General features: G+C 65.1%; 1 protein-coding gene across 3 annotated transcripts; it reads right to left on the reverse strand.

Annotated features, from left to right (window-relative positions):
• Positions 1 to 1,400: 1,400 nt before the first annotated feature.
• Positions 1,401 to 14,852, reverse strand: LOC309856076 (PI-PLC X domain-containing protein 1-like; the record flags this gene model as incomplete). 3 transcript variants are annotated; one of them, XM_082716791.1, is made up of 7 exons in its annotated part: positions 1,401 to 2,179; positions 5,137 to 5,320; positions 5,912 to 6,067; positions 6,806 to 6,934; positions 10,154 to 10,290; positions 11,496 to 11,639; positions 14,724 to 14,852. In XM_082716791.1, 6 exons carry the CDS (start codon positions 11,617 to 11,619, stop codon positions 1,941 to 1,943), a joined length of 969 nt encoding a protein of 322 aa, XP_082572917.1. In that variant the 3' UTR covers positions 1,401 to 1,940. The 3 variants fall into 3 exon arrangements, with proteins under 3 accessions (XP_082572917.1, XP_082572916.1, XP_082572918.1); XM_082716790.1 differs by lacking the exon at positions 14,724 to 14,852 and adding an exon at positions 12,380 to 12,680; XM_082716792.1 differs by lacking the exon at positions 14,724 to 14,852 and adding an exon at positions 11,981 to 12,368.
• Between the last annotated feature and the right edge of the window lie 1,422 nt (positions 14,853 to 16,274).

The raw sequence follows: 16,274 nt of genomic DNA on the forward strand, positions 1-16,274 counted from the left end.
AGACCCGTCGACTGGGATTCGCCGTTTGGCTGAGAATTTGACTCGGCCTAACCCTCACGTGCGAAGGACGGGCTTCTGAAACCTTTGGGGTCATGACGCTCGAGCCCTGAGTCCCGGGACTGTCCGCCCGTGGAGGGAGAGCATGGGTCTCACCCGGACCCCGGGGCTGTACCTCTCGGAGGTCAGCCACGTACTCCCTGTCCCAACGGAAGGGCGCATGCCGCCTGGGGTCGCCGGGGAAGCCCGGGCGCCGGCACAAGGCCCTGGGAAGGACGACAGGAGAGTGCACGGGGCAGGCTGTGCAGCCTGAGAACCGGTGGGCTCTCGGCGACAGGCCCCGTCCCGGGACGCTGGGCGGAGGGAAATCAGGCCGGCCTCGCCCCACGGCGGTGCCCAGAGCCGGAGCGTCCGGCGAGCAAGCTGGGCCAGGGCTGTGGCACCGTGTTCCCAGCCGCGTCCACTCAGCTCCCGTCCACACGTCCCCCTCTGGGGATCCGGCAATGCCGCCGACCCCGTCGTTGTGACGGAGCTCGTTGCGGGTCCCGGAGCCCGCAGGGAGGGCTGTCTGACCGCTCGAGCAGTGGCCGGCGTTTTAGCCAATAACGTCGGTTTGAATGAAGGCGCGCAGACCCCTTCTGTAGGGATCGCGGGTCGCAGGCTTCACAGACGGCCGCGGGAACGGCGCGGGCACGGGCACGGGCACGGGCACGGGGAAGCAGAGGACTCCTCTGACTCGCTTTATTGGGATTTCACTCGCGCGAAGCCCGTCCTGCGTCCAAGGAGCGAGCGAGTCGGTCCAGCCTGTGAGCTCCGGGCGCTCCCCATCGGAGCGACACATGAGCCATGGAAGACGGGGCGCTTCTCTCCGGGGGAAGGCACGTGCTCCCATGTCCGCCGTTCATCTGCGGGGACCCGCCAGCCCGGGCAGGGGCCGTCCCACCGCCGTCCACAAGGCCCCCAAACGCAGAGCCTCGGGACAGAGGAATGAGACAATCCAGGGAACGTCCCGGTCTCCGTGAGCGGTGGGAACAGACGGACCTTGAGAAAACATGGGATGGGGAGACGGAACGGTGACAAATGCCCAGCGTGGCTCTGGGAGACGGAACGGTGACAAATGCCCAGCGTGGCTCTGGGAGACGGAACAAGGACAGGCGCCCAAACCAGAGACGGGATCAGGAAGCTTCGGAGATGGTGCAGAGCAGCCTCCCAGCGGGGCTGACGCACTGGGCAGCGCGAGGGGCCTGGGGCTGCCGGCAGGAGGTCGGAGCAGCACAGACTGGCCGCTCCAGGGGCTGGTTGTGAGGACGAGGACGCCACGGCAGCCACCGGCCTGGGCACACCTGCCGGTCACACCCGCCTCCCCGTCTGGCCACAAAGGACGTGGCTACGAGAGGCCTCTGGGAAGGGGCAGGGAGTGTGTGCACGGCAGCCCTCGCCATCGGACGGCCCCTCACGGGCCTCCATTACCATCAGGGGAGCCGACGTGAAACCAGCCCCCAGGGCCCACGGCCCTCGGGGAGACACAGGCCGTGATGCCACGAGAATGAGAAGGAGCTTCTCCCCGTATCCGTGGTGTTCTCACTGAGATTCCGGCGCGCTCAGTCCTACCCAGCAGACACGGTGTGACAAGGTCTCACGCGCTGCTGGAAGCCCTGAGGACGTTCTGCTGCTGCCCTCGCGGCCCCAGGGGAAGGGACGCCCCACGGCGCCACGGCCCTGCCTGGGCTGCACCTCGAGCAGACCCCGGGTTCCGTCCGTCCTCTCCATTGCGAGCACACGGCACCGTGAGCCGTGACCAGGTTTCTTGAATCAGGCCAGGGAACGCCAACGACCTGGGAGGCCCGGGGCCACCCCGGGGACGCCCGGACGTCACGGGGAGGCAGGGAGCCCGCCCCGGGTCCACGCTGCCTGCCCACCGTCCGTGGGAGCTGCGGAAGGGGTCAGCATCGAAGCAGCTTCTCGTTGAGTCTTATGACGTCGCCCACGAACGCGTCCACCCCGATGAAGTCGCCCGCGATGATGTTGGTGCACTGAGCGCCCGGCCCCGGGCTCTGCTCCCGGACCCACGCACGGAGGCACGGCAGGCTGGGGAGCGTCATCTTCCTGAGGGACTCGGTCGGGTGCCCCAGGACGTACGCCAGGTTCTCCGTCAGGTTGATGCCCGCCACGAACAGCCCGCCTGAAACAGAAAGGAGAGAGGGGTTCGCGGGGCTGCGGACGCCCGCCTCACGCCCCGCCGGCGCCCGTTCCCTCCCACGGGTGCTCAGCAGAGCTGGAGAGTTCCAGCGGCAGAAGGACACACGTGTCCGTGTCAGTGCGGTGCTCCTGTCCCCCGAGTGCGCGGAAGCACCTCCCAGAGACGTCCACACCCGACCCCCACGTGGTGGGCGGAAGCACCTCCCAGAGGCATCCACGTCCCGACCCCCACGTGGTGGACCGAATAATGTCCCCAAAGGCGTCCTTGTCCCAACAACCTCTGTGGTGGATGGAGTAACATCTCAGAGCCGTCGGAGCCACGTGAGCCCTCAGAGCCGTGGGAACAGTTGGAGCCACGTGAGAGCTGGAGCCCCGTATGGGCTCGGAACCACGTGAGTGGCAGGAGCGTGGGAGGTCCTCGGAGGGCCGCAGCAGAGGCCCTGTACACCTTCCCTCTCACGTTGGCGTGGGGAGGCCCCCGCAGCTCAGCTCCGCGTCCCCGAGGCAAAGACAACTGTGGTCTCAGCAGTGGTCGTGTGATGCCCCCGCACTGCCCCCCACCAGCTACTTTCCTTCAACGTGGAGGGGAACGTCACAAGGTGCCGCGTTCGGTGCTGGAAGCAGAATGATCCGGCAGCGTGTGACACGTTCACGTGGCTGTGCAGCCGCCGCCGTCAGGTTCCAGAGCATTCTCATCCCCCAAAGGAGGCCCAGTTCTCGGTGCCGCGCACCCCAATGTGGTCGTGGCTTCCCGCCCCCACCACCGTGCTTCCGTGGTCCGTCCACACGGCACCACATGTCCTCTCCGTGCGGAATCTGTTCTGCCTGCGGAGGGACCGTCCGCACACCCTCGCGTGTACCAGGAATGCCGCGCTCATCCACCCAGAGCTTTTTAAGCACCGTGGGACTCGTACCCAGTGGGAGCCGAGGCCCAGCCAGGTTTGGGGCTATAACGGTGCCCCCAGTCGCACCCCCGTGGCATTGGAACCACACAGACCTCCACGGCAGGCGTCAAAGGGGCACCGCATGCCGGCGTCTGCTCCGTAACAACGGGCCACGGAGCACAGCAGGAAGCCAGTGGTCCCTGCCACGTCTGGGCGTAACACAAGCGGCCTTCCATGGAGAGGCGCACGGAGCCAGAAGCACGCGGCACGGCGTGGCACACGTGTCGCCCCAGCGAGTCTGTCTGCACTGGTGGCTCTGTCGGCTCCTAACACGGCCGTCGATGGAGTTGACTCAGGGACCCACTCCCTGCTGTGCCGACCGGGACCCACAACCACACTGCGTCACCGGCCACGGCTGCGCCACAGGACACGGAACAACACGGCCGGGACGCTCAGAGTCTCCCCTGGCACAGCCACACAGCCTTGACCACGGCTAGGAAAGAGTAAAGCCGTGGTCTCCACCATCAGGAAAAGGTCCCTCTCTTCAAGCCAGTGGGTGCCGCCCAGGCCAGGGGCCTCCGCCACAGCAGGAAGCGGGGCCGTGCTGCAGCGTGTTGGGCAGAAGCAGCCACACGAAGCCCTCAGACCACGGGGCCCAGTGGAAACACACGGCCCTGCGGGCTTTGCCACAAGAAGGAGTTCACACGAGCCCACGAGCCCTGCACCGGCCCGGTCTGAGCCAGAGGCGCCCTCGGACCCGCCGCCCAATGGGGCACGGTGGACGGAGTGTGCGAGGGGTGAGTGCCTGGGGTCCTCCGCCAGCAGCACGGGCGGCGTGCCATGCTGGCCGCCCAGGGGCGGTCCCCGCGGAGAGCCCTGTCCCCTCTGGGAGGGGGACTCCACGCAGCCATTGTACAAAGGAAGCACCAGACCCAACTGAGATGGGAAACCGCGCAAAGATAGGGACGGGGTGCAGTCGCGGAGACGGACAGACAGCTCAGGCAGGGGGAGGCAGAGAGGGCGGACGTGCCACGGCGGGTCGTGGGCGTTCCTCATGCCTCGTCCTCAGATAAAGCAACCACACCCCCGCTACGCAGGGCGGCGGAAGGGTCCACGGCCCACGCCCGTACCCCCAGCAAGCGCTCGCTGCACGGACAGTCAGCAGCCGCCAGCCACTCTGTCCCGGCTCTTTCGCACTCAACCATGCACAGCACGTCCGTGTGTGAGCACAGCACGCCGCACGCGGTGCGTGTCCGTCCCACGGCGCTGCGGGACGCCGGAGCCACAGCAGCACGGCGGAGCCCTCGGCAGCCTGTGGACACGACACGCACCTCGACATGGACACCACACGCGCGCACACGCGTGCACACACGTCACAAGGAAGTGTGTGCACGTCTCTGTGTGTGCACTTGTCCACTCCCACGTGCACACACTCGTCTGCACACACCCACACGTATATTCATGTGCACGCATCGCCATCTGCACACATACACGTGCGGACGCGTGTGCACACCCACACAGTGCATCCGTATTATGTGTGCGTCTGCATCCGTGTGCGTCCATGTGCACACACACGTCATGTGCCCACATGCGTGTGTGTGCATGTTGTGCTCATGTCTGGTCTGTGTGCGTACGTGCACATTTGCAGATGCCCACACACATGCACACGCCCACACACACTTGCACACACCCACACAGGTGCACACATGCACGTGGACCCAGATATGTGGGTCTGCATCTCTGTACGCATGCACACGTGCACACACTCACTTTGGCGTATCGACGTTACGCACACATCTGTGTCCATGCGCACACACAAGTGCACGCACAGATGCGTGAACACGCTCACAGGCACGAGTACTGTGTTATCCATTATCCGCCTCCGTATGCATGCACACAGTTATACACGCGTGCACACACCCACACGCGTGCATCCGTGTTATGCACACACACACAAGAGAGACGACGTCCAAACTTCTTTGCTGAGAGCCAGAAGCAAGCCAGTGTGTGACCTGCCTGCAGGCTGGGGTCCCGTGAGTGGACAGGACGTGCTCACCCGGGCGGCCGCAGCTCTTCATGCGCTCCAGGTAGCGGATGAGCTCCTGGGGTTTCACCTGGTCGCCCCACCAGTAGGGGATCCCAGGCCACAGCTCTGCGTGCCGGTTCACAACGCTATCCTCCTCGTAGGACAGAATGACCTGCTGGCCGCGTGACCACATCTGGTTCAGTGTCGGCATCTCCTAGAGGGGAGGGGGATGGCGCTGAGACACGCTGATGGTGGGGGACCCGGTTGTCAGAGAGACTGGCGCTGGGGGACCGGGATGTCAGCCAGTGGCGCTGGGGGGCCGGGGTGTCAGCCAGTGGCTCTGGGGGACCGGGGTGTCAGCCAGTGGCGCTGGGGGGCCGGGGTCTCAGCCAGTGGCGCTGGGGGACCGGGGTCTCAGCCAGTGGTGCTTGGGGACCCGGTTGTCAGAGAAACTGGCGCTGGGGGACCGGGACATCAGAGAGACAGTGGTTTTTGGGAACCGGGGTGTCAGAGAGCCAGTGGTGCTGGGGGACCGGGGCGTCTGAGCCAGTGGTGCTGGGGCATCCACGGAGCTGAGTGTGACCTGAGGTGCAAAGGAAGTGGCCCTCCTGTGCCCGGGCAGCGCAGGGGCCTCTGGCAAGCTGCTCTCTGCACGGGACGAGCGGGTCCTTCTCCTGTCAGGGCATCCCGAGGACCGGAGCCTCAGGCCGCAGCAGACTTCTCCCCGAACCACGCACAGCAGAACCAGCGGATAAGCCCACCCTTCCAAGCCCGGCCCAAGCCCGGCCCCAGGGGCCCTCCTCACCCCTCGCGGACACAGCATGTCCCCAAAGATGTTCCTGATGCAGGCGACCAGGTACTCGTGCAGGCCGTCCGTCATGCCCTCGAAGTCCCTGCAGGCCAGGATGACCACCTCCTGGGGGTGGCTCTCCAGCCACTCGGAGATCTCCGTGAGTGTGTCCTGCGCAGGGGACAGAGTGGCTGGTTCGCACCCTACCGAGAGGGGCTGGGGCGCTGGAGGACCCTGGAGGACGCTCCCGCGGGCCCGAGGGGCTTCTCTGGACAGAGCTCAGTGGACGAGGGAGCTGGGAACCGCACGGACGCAGACGTGCGGCCGACAGCCGGGCCACCGCCCCACTGCTCTGGGGCAGAAGAACACGCGTGGGTGTGCTTGTGCACGCGTGTGCATGTGTGTGACTGGTGTCTGTGTGCTCACTCGGGGGCACCGAGGTGTGACGTCTGCAAGCGCCGGGGACCCGCCGAGGCCAGCCAGTGGCCCGTGGAACGTGGTTCCCGATGGTGTCCCCTGACCGCACTCACACAGGGGGCTTGCCGCGCGGGGGGGACGGGCTGCCCCAAGCAGGGGTGACACCCGACGGCAAGACGTCCTACTTAGATGTGGTTGCGGCTGGAGGAGGTAGAAGACACCGCGAACCAAACGTGGGTGGACACGGGGCCCCACTTTGGCACACTCCCAGACGCACTAGAGGACCCAGGAGCCTGGGCGCAAGCTCAGAAAGGCGCCCGGCCACGAGTCCCGGAGGCCGGCTTTCTCCCACGTGCCAGGGTCACGGGTGGGCCCCGCGGCGGAAGCTGTCCTCGCCGAGCCCGCATACCTGCACCAGCGGCCTCATGTACGCCCCACCGAGCCCCCATACGTCTACCAGTGTCCTCGTGGACGCCCGGCGCGCCCCCGCACCTCCACCAGCGCCGTTGTGTACACCATGTGCACAAAGTGCAGGTTCTTCTCCGAGCCGTCCCGCATGTGTGCGATCCGCAGGTCCAGGTACCGCACGCCCGCGTCCAGCTGCTCCGTGACACCCAGCACCTGCAGACGAACAGCCGTGGTCACCGCCAGGGACTGCGTGGTTCCTGCCTCGGCCCACGGCCTGCATGGAGAGCTCAGAGTTGTGTTGGAGCAGCCCGGCCCGAGCCACGCCGTACGATATCCCGTCAGTAGGTGTTGGTGCTTGCCGGGGCTCGGGAAGCCACGGGCCCTGCCCTCGGGAACACGCTTTCCTGGAGACACTGGCCGCCGACAGCCACGAAGGGAGGCTGGCTTCCAGACGTCCCGCAGGGTCCTGCTTCCCTCCCTCCCCAGGCTGTCGTCAGGAAGGAAGCCTCTCCGGCCTCAGTAGCGCTGGGCTGGTTCCGTGAGCCCCAGCTGGTCGCTCAGGGTGGGGTGCGGCTCAGGCTGCACCGTGGCGGGGGGGATCCGCTACACTGGCCACGGTCCCACACCCCACCGACAGCACCAGGAGAGGCAAGAAGGAATCCGCAGACGGTCAAGGGAAGAAAAGGCTGTTCCCTTCCCGGCAACGTCATATGGGAAAAGGCACGAATTTCCACGGAAATAACATTTACGCCCTGGGTGGCCTTGCGGGGAACTTGCATTCCTCCTGCTAGTCCCCCCGGCTGACAGATCGGGAAACTGAGGTTGGGGAGACCACACAGAGGACCGTGTGCACACCGGACCCAGCCAGGTGGGACCCCACGCCGCAGCCGCGGGCCACCTTCGTGCGCAAGCGCCCTGGAGGGACACTTGGGGTGGGGCCTTGCTCCGAGACCCCGAGTTCTCAGGAGGCCCAGAGTCTGGGCAGGGGAATTCAGCCGTGCCGGCGACTCCCAGGGGACGGGCCAGTCCTCCCTCGGTGACCCCCGGGTCTCCCAGCCGCTGTGCCCAGGACTGTCATCCACTGCCTTCTCAGGGGACGTGCTGGCTGCAGGGAACTGAGGAAACAGACCGTTGTCTCCCCAAAATATCCCTTCACGCACTCGAGCTGTAGTTTGAGACAGTAACTCGGGGCTCCTTGTCGTAATGTTTGGGAAACAGCAAACTCTGGAGAGGACAGCAACGTGTCCCCCAATGTGTCGGGGGACACAACCAGCCAGCTACGGGGGGACAGAGGCCCCCAGGAGCACCGGGCAGCCCTCCTGCCTGTTTGCCCCTCCGTGTCGGTGCCCCAGAAGCTAAGTCATGCCCTTTCCCCCCTCCTGTCTTCCCGAGGATACTCTGCTCCATGGTCATGGCACGTTCTGTGCCAAACCACCCACTGTGTGCACACGTCCCAGCGTGGGGACGCAGCATGACAGGATCTACGGACCCCCCGTGTCTGCTGCCCGTGGGCAAGCGTGGCTGGTCATGTCCTGCATGGGACGGCCTGACGGATCCTGCCCTTTCAACAGCGTCTGGCCCGCAGCACACCGTAGACGTCCTCATAGCCCACCCCATAGTTGCTCCCCGGCACCGAGGGACTCCAGGACCGAGGAACTCCGGCACCAAGGGATCCCGGCACCGAGGGACCCTGGCACCATGGCCCCCAGCACCATGGGACCTGGGCCCCAGAGGGTCTCCCTGGTTGCAGTGAACCCGCTCTCCTGCCCACAGGGAGAAGGCCTCTCACCTCCATGGGGGAGGCACGAAGAACCCGTCAGGAATGTGGTTTCTCCGCATTCCAGACCCAGACCCACAGGCCGGAAGGGTTAACACTGCCTTGGGAGTGACGTTCCCGAGCCCAGCAATCGCACAGGTCAGAGCCTGGGGGGCGGGTCGGGGGGCCTGGAGCAGCAGAGCCTGGAACCAGAAAGCACAGAGCCCTGAGCCCCGCCCCAGGTGGCAGCGAGGCATGAGCTGCTCTTCGGGTGGGCGCCCCGCTCTGCGCTCTGCTGTCCCCACTGGGCGCCCCCGTCCGGCCGGCACCCCTCCCCCGCTTCCTGGCTAAGGCTCTGCTGGGGTCAGCCCCAAAGCCCGCTGCCTGTACCCCAAGAGGACAGACTGGGTCACCCTGATCTCCAGCACGCCCCCCCCACCACGAGGACACCCCAGGTCACCCTGACCTTCCTCTGCACCCCTCCCCCACGAGGAGACCCCTAGGAGACAAAGGCTGGACAGGGAGGGTGGAGCCAACCCTAAGTCAGGAGGACAGGCTGACCGAGGACAGGACACCTCTCCTGCCCGTCCCCGACACCCCTCCTGCCCGTCCCTGACATCCCTCCTGCCCGTCCCTGCACACCCCTGCCCGTCCCTGCACACCCCTCATGCCCGTCCCTGCACACCCCTCCCTGCCCGTCCCAGCACACCCCTCCCTGCCCGTCCCTGCACACCCCTCCCAGCCCTCCCCTGCACACCCCTCCTGCCTGTCCCTGCACACCCCTCCCTGCCCTTCCCTGCACACCCCTCCCCGCCCTTCCCTGCACACCCCTCCCCGCCCGTCCCTGCACACCCCTCCCCGCCCGTCCCTGCACACCCCTCCTGCCCGTCCCTGCACACCCCTCCCCGCCTGTCCCTGCACACCCCTCCCTGCCTTTTCCTGCACACCCGTCCCCGCCCGTCCCTACACACCCTCCCCGCCCGTCCCTGCACACCCCTCCCCGCCCGTCCCTGCACACCCCTCCCCGCCCTTCCCTGCACACCCCTCCCCGCCCGTCCCTGCACACCCCTCCCCGCCCTTCCCTGCACACCCCTCCCCGCCCGTCCCTGCACACCCCTCCCCGCCCGTCCCTGCACACCCCTCCCCGCCCGTCCCTGCACACCCCTCCCTTCCTTTCCCTGCACACCCGTCCCTGCCCGTCCCTACACACCCTCCTGCCCGTCCCAGCACACCCCTCCCTGCCTTTTCCTGCACAACCCTCCCTGCCCGTCCCTGCCTGTCCCCGCACACCCCTCCCTGCCTGTCCCCGGCATTCCCTACAGAAACTGGTCGTGGCCATCCTGTGTGACCCTTTTCACAGGTGAGCAAATTTCCAAAGAGACCTCGGGACACCCGCACAGCTCGGGGGTGTTTCCCAGGACTGAGGGCTCTTCACGATCACCTGAAGGCAGAAGATGCAGGCCCCAGTCTCCGCAGGGACGGCCTGCCTCCCGCCCCACCCAGCTCCCAAACTGCAGACACCCCCCCAGTCTTGACCACTGGGCTGTGGGGGTCCTGCGGGTTGTGCCTGTCTGCAGGGTGGGTGCGGGGTCTGATTTCCACTGCACTCCCCCTCTCACAGGGGTCAGGGCACCTCGCTGCCGGGAGCACGCGGGTCAGCCCGTGCTGACCAGTACCTGGGTGGTGGACCACCGGAGCACCACGGGGCGGGTGACGCAGGGCAGGACCTTGCCCAGCAGCTGCAGCAGCCGGGACTGGGCCTGGGAGATGGGCGACGTCTTGTTCAGGCAGTAGGTCATGGTGTCGTGGCTTCCTGCAAGCAGACACAGGGGACGTTGCACGGTGGCCTCCTGGGCTGTGTGCTCCGAGGGCACGTGGGGAACACAGCGTCAGGCGTGACCGGTCGTCGCCGCCAAAGACGCACGCCCACCAGACGGCTGCAGAGTGCGTGGGGGGTCATCCAGAACCGAGGGGCCTCGATCCAGGGGCAGGGGTCCTGATACGAAACCGAGGTGCGGAAACGGACGCACAGGATGGGCGCCGGGACCCCCAGGCACCTCCCTGGTGGGGGCACCCCAGACATCACCATGGGGACAGCCCTGTGCAAAGCGGGCCGTCTCCCCACAGAGCCCGGGAGGGGCTCCTGGCTCCCGGAGGTGTCCACACCAAAAAGAGTTTAAGGTTTCCCAGAAACCTCTGTAAAGCAGAGTAAGAACGGGGGACTTTTTCTACGAGGTGCTAATGGACGTGTGTCATTTAGGAACGAGCTCTGGAAAGAAATCAACCCAGCACAGCCGGTCCGACGCGCTGCTGGAGACCGACTCGACAACGGATCGCAGTCCCGTGTTCAGAGACGGATGTGATCAGACCAGCTTCAGTGTCCGTAAGCAGGCGTCCTGACCAGGGGACGCACGGGTCCAGCCGGCACGCGGCTAGCAGCGCAGATCAGGCCAGATTCCCGTGTCCTGAGTCCCGCCCACGGTATCCCTGGATGTTGGCAGATTTTCGTGCACAATAAAGCACAGAGTTCTGTGGGGACACGTGGACACGATCCCCAGTGGAAAAGTTACGAGGAACACAGGACTGGAAACGATGGGATGTCCCCAAGCAGGGTTAACTCACATCCCAAACACATCCCAAGACGCGTCTGTCCAAATGCCCACACGGTGGGCAGAACGTGATCCTCCAAGCGTTGTGTGCATGCGTGTGCAGGTCCATGCACACATCTCTACCTGTACCGTGTGTGTGTGCATGGCTGCTTGTGTTGTGTGCATGTGTGTGCAGGTCCATGCACACATCTCTACCTGTACCGTATGTGCACACCTGCCTGTCTTGTGTGCATGTGTGTGCAAGTTCCCGCACACCCCTGTACCTGTACCGTGTGCGAGTGTGTGCACCGCATGAGCACAGTGTCGGCCAATACTGCGTACATCCGCGTACGTGCTCGCTGCGGTCTCCCCACCCCCGAGCCCCATCCCGTGGCGGCAGCTTCCCCGCTGGGGACGTGGAGGCCCTCACCTGGGATGGACAGCTGGTGGAGGGGCACGTCCCAGAGTACGGGGCACAGCGCCGACATCCAGTCCGCATTTGTGGTGCACGGCAGGCTCTGGAAGCTGCCGGAAGTGCTCACCTGTCCGCCCATCAGAGTCCACCCCGTGCCACCTGAGGAAGGAAATGAAATTTTGCAGAGGTCAACCGAGGGGACCCACCTTCGGGCACTGGGAAGGGGCTCACACAGCAGCCTGCAGAGCCCACGCAGTTTCCATCCTGCGGTTGCTGGCGTCCGAGGGCCCAGGTGAGCACCAACTCCCCCGCTCTCACCCCTCTGCTGGAGTGCTGGGCTCTGGTACAAGGAAGCCAGCGCACTCCATTGCAGGCACCAGGGAGACGCCCTGGGCTAGGGGATGCTAGCGGGTCTCACGGGTCCTTAACCTACAGCCCCGCACTGCCTTCCAGCGTCTGCAGGCTGGTGCCCAGCACACACGGGCATGATCTCCGCTCACCGTCAGCAGGTCGGTGGGCGTGGGTTCGCAACGGCACAGGAAAGGGAGCCCCAAGGTCGTGTCCACAGTGCTCCGTGGGCCAGTGGGCAAGACCTCGCCCCTGGTCCACATGTGCCCGTCCACCATAGCCCGGCCTCCTGACCTGCCACCTCCACACAGACGGTCCACCCTCGGGGACAGAGCCTTGCCCCCAAGCCCTGAGGTCACATGTACTGGTGTCCCTGCAGGAGCCTGTCCTGGGCTGAGCTGTGTCCCCACCACCAGATGCCCACCTGGCCGCCCTCGTGTCCTCTCCCTGGGTCACGGGCTGGGTTCTGAGCAGGGGCGCGTGAGGCGCGAGACCCGGGCCCACAGGGACCACGCAGTGTGCTGGCCACCACGCGGGCTTTCCCGACCCACCGTCTGCGAGGGACGAGTTCCTTGTGGTCTGCATGTGGCCCTTCCTCTGGCCAAGTCTCCCACTGTCGGAGCTCTGCCGGCACAGCGGGGTTGGGGGCGTCGGAACTGGCCTCCCAGAAATGACCCGCTTTGCCATAGGGACGACTTTGAGCTGAAGGAGATTGTGAAGAAGCCAAGACAAGAAAAACGCCCTGCCCTCTCCTCTCTGCCTGAACGCGGCATAACCTTCTTTCCTGAAGCCATCCCTGCTCTGCCCCTGCACCAGGAAAGGGAGGAATGTTCTCTCCGGGAAGGTCTGCATGACAAGCCTCAGTAAGGAACACTTACCTCCCCGGCGTGTCCCCCAAACATGTGCCTTCTCATAATTGACTGTCGCCATGACGCCGACCCCTTTTCCTCTGGTTGTTGCCTCCCCCCGAACGTGTCACCCGTTGTTGAAATGGCAGGTTAGCCCGTAAGTCTCTCTCCCTGAATCTACGTCTTGTCCGTGAAAGCCTCTGTACATGTACAGAATCAACCTTTTCTCCTGCCCATCTGTTTTTTGTCATTTTATTTTGTATTTTATTTTATTTTACTTTTTGGACAAGCTCTATGCCCAGCACGGGGCTCGAACTCTCAACCCTAAATTCAAGAGAGGTATGCTCCACCCACGGAGCCAGCTAGGCACTCCCGTCTTTCACCATCTTAGCTTGCAGGTCTCAGTCACAGAACCTAAGAGTGTAGGAAAAATTTCTTCCTGGTCTAGAATGCCTCTAGTACAGCAAAAGCCAACACCGCTGGTTCTACCTCATTCTGTCTCGGCAGCAACAAAGATGGGTCCTCTACCTCGTCCATAAGAGGGTCTTTTACATACTCTACTGGCTCCCCTGCCATCCATCTTCACTTGTGGCCTATTCCAGAACTCTCTCAGCTCTCACTTGGTGTCAACAGTGTCCCTGCAGGTGTGAGTGTGGGACCCCAGACTGGGGCGGGAGGCTGACATTCACGCAGCTGGCATCCAGGCGGTCAGGGGCTGGGCTGTGCCGTACACACACCCCCCCAGGAACCATTCCTTGACATGCCATCCAGGCACGGATAGGCCACCACCTGCCCGGCACCCACGCAGGTGTCTGGAATGAAGGCGGATCAGGAATTGTGTAACCCCATCCTCAGGATTCTGTAAGTGTGTGTTGGCGAACCTCACTGGGGCGTGTGGCCAGCCTGGATGGGGACACACAGCGCCCGCATCCTTGTTAGGAGAACAGAGGCCGGGGCCTGGCCTCTCCCAGCTGCTGCCCCAGGGGCCTCCTCAAACCCAGCTGAAGCAGTGACAGGAGCCCAGCCCCATCCCGTGGCCCCGGACAGGGGGCTCCGGTGAACCCTGGCATCTCCCAGGGACTCATCATTTTGCCTCCAAGGACAATGACTCCCTGAGCTTCAGACAGACAGAAGGGGGACAGAACACCCCCCGCCCCCCAGAATGTGCTCTTTGGGCATGAGGGATGTCCCCAGCGAGGAGCACCACAGAGAAACTCCAGAACAAGGCACACGGTCCCCCGCGCAGAGGCGGTTCCCACGCAGACAGGAAGTGTCCCGCCGTCCCACACCTGGGAGAGGCCCTCGAGGTACCTGCACCCCATGGTGTCCTCACCGAGCCGACCACCCCCCGGATGAGCAAGAGTTGGACCACCCCCCGGATGAGCAAGGCTAACCTTAGGCGAGCCCTGGGGGAGGGGCTGGGAGCGGGTCTGCAGAGCCCAGGACCCCGGCGGGGAGTTACCAGAGTGTGCCGGGAGGCGGCCCAGCTCATTCTCGGGGTGCCGGGTGCCGGTGACAGGTGACAGGGTGAGGCTCAGGAAATAGCTCTCCGGTGAGTAAACAGACGAACACGTGGCCGGCAAAGCGCCTGACTCCCTGGGCCTCCTCCTCCTCACCAGGCTCCCCCAGGCTCCTACTCCAGCCGTCCTCTCTCATCTGCCTGTCCGGAGGTCCTGCCCCAGCACCTAGGACCTGGCTGTGACCCCCGGGGCCAACAAGTCCTTCCCCTGCCCGGCAGCTAGGTCGGTGCCCAGGGCACCTGCCACCCTCAGGACCCTGGGGCCGCAGCCGGGGTGGGGGTGTCCAGGCTGCACTCTGACCCCAGCCGGCTCCCTCCACCCGCCGGGCAGGGACACCAAGCCTGGAGTGGACACTCTGGTGGCGGGTCCGGCTGCCCGTCTAGCCGGGTCGGGAGGAAGCAACAGCTTCAGCGCAGGACCGTCCGGACTCCCTGTCCCCTGGCCCCCCACCGGCGCCCCTGGCTGGGACCACCGGTCAGCCTGCTGTCCCCACCGCGGACCCCTGCGCTCAACCAGGAGGCACTCACCGCCGCGGCAGTCGCTCCCCCAGAGCTCCCGGCAGAGGCTCCCTCTTCTTGCCGCAGACACTCCAGCACTTCCTAAAACGCTCTCCGCCTGTCATTGGCTGCCCTGAACACCGCCCCCGGGGGAGGAGGAGGAAGAGCAGCAGCCAAGGCCTGCCAGACACTCAGTTCCTGCTGCTGGGGGGGGGGGGTGCGTGGGCAGTGCGGGGTGCAGGCAGGGACAGCAGCCTACCACCCCCAAGTCCAGACCAGGGATCCCCAAGTTCAGAGCATTGACCTCCCACGTTCAGAACAGGACACCCCCAGTCCAGAGCAGAGACTCCCAGTCCAGAGCAGAGACCCCCTGTCCAGAGCAGAGACCCCCCGTCCAGAGCAGAGACCCCCAGTCCAGAGCAGAGACCCCCAGTTCAGAGCAGAGACCCCCAGTTCAGAGCAGAGACCCCCAGTCCAGAGCAGAGACCCCCCGTCCAGAGCAGAGACCCCCAGTCCAGAGCAGAGACCCCCCGTCCAGAGCAGAGACCCCCAAGTCCAGACCAGGGATCCCCAAGTTCAGAGCAGAGACCCCCAAGTTCAGAACAGGACACCCGCAAGTGCAGACCAGGGGCCATCAAGTGCAGAGCAGGACCTGTACGTGGACAGCACTGCCCCAGGGTCCACCGGTCTTCACATCCCCAGGCTGCAGGGACCAGACCCTCACAGAGGACAGGAGGGCATTCTGAGGGCATTCCAAGTGTGACTGTGGGGTCAGTGGATGGGGCATGGGGACAGAAAGACCTTGAGTGTGACCAGGGGACACAGCAGTCAGGGGACAAGGCACCGGGGTGGTCAGCAGCCAGGATAGGGAACGGAGGACATCCTGAGAGCCTGGCTGTGCTCTGGCTGTCGTCTGGACTCTGGGGCCAGAGCAAACAAGACTTTCATCAGAGCCCGGATTGCCTAACACCCCTGGATGCCGGCGCCTCTGATCTCTGAGCACACTGGCCGGCAAAGTGACCCTGTCCTGTACTGAAGTGTCCGGTCATCTGGCCTGAGTGGCCCTTGTCCCAGCCCCGGTCAGGAGACTCAGGGCACGTGCACACCTGCAGACTGGCCCATTCAGATGCTGACCCTAGGTGACTGGGAACCCAGTAGAGGGGACCGTACTCCTGTCTCTGCACCCCTCCCCCAGCCCCGTCTGCTCAGCAAATGTGCCTCGGGAAGTCTGCCGGAGACTGGCTGGGACTGGAGGGGACACGGGACCATAGGAGCACAGGACTAACCCTGGGGACCATCAAAGCACAGGACTAACCCCTGGGGCCAATCGGAGGACAGGACTAACCCTGGGGACCATCACAGCACAGGACTAACCCTGGGGACCATCGGAGCACAGGAGTAACCGTGGGGCCCGGGGCTCAGGGGGCAGGCTCAGCCCAGGGTGTGGGTGCAGCTCCCCGAGGTACCTCCTTCCACCCGGAGCCTGTGCCTGGGGCCAGGGGTCCTGGGGATTGCCCTGAGCAGCCGCACAGCTCCCTCCCGTCTCTGCCCTGCTCTCCTCTCCCCTGCTCTCCCCCCCCT

Source organism: Mustela nivalis, assembly GCF_964662115.1.
Source record: "Mustela nivalis genome assembly, chromosome: X".
Taxonomy (NCBI): Eukaryota; Metazoa; Chordata; class Mammalia; order Carnivora; family Mustelidae; genus Mustela; species Mustela nivalis.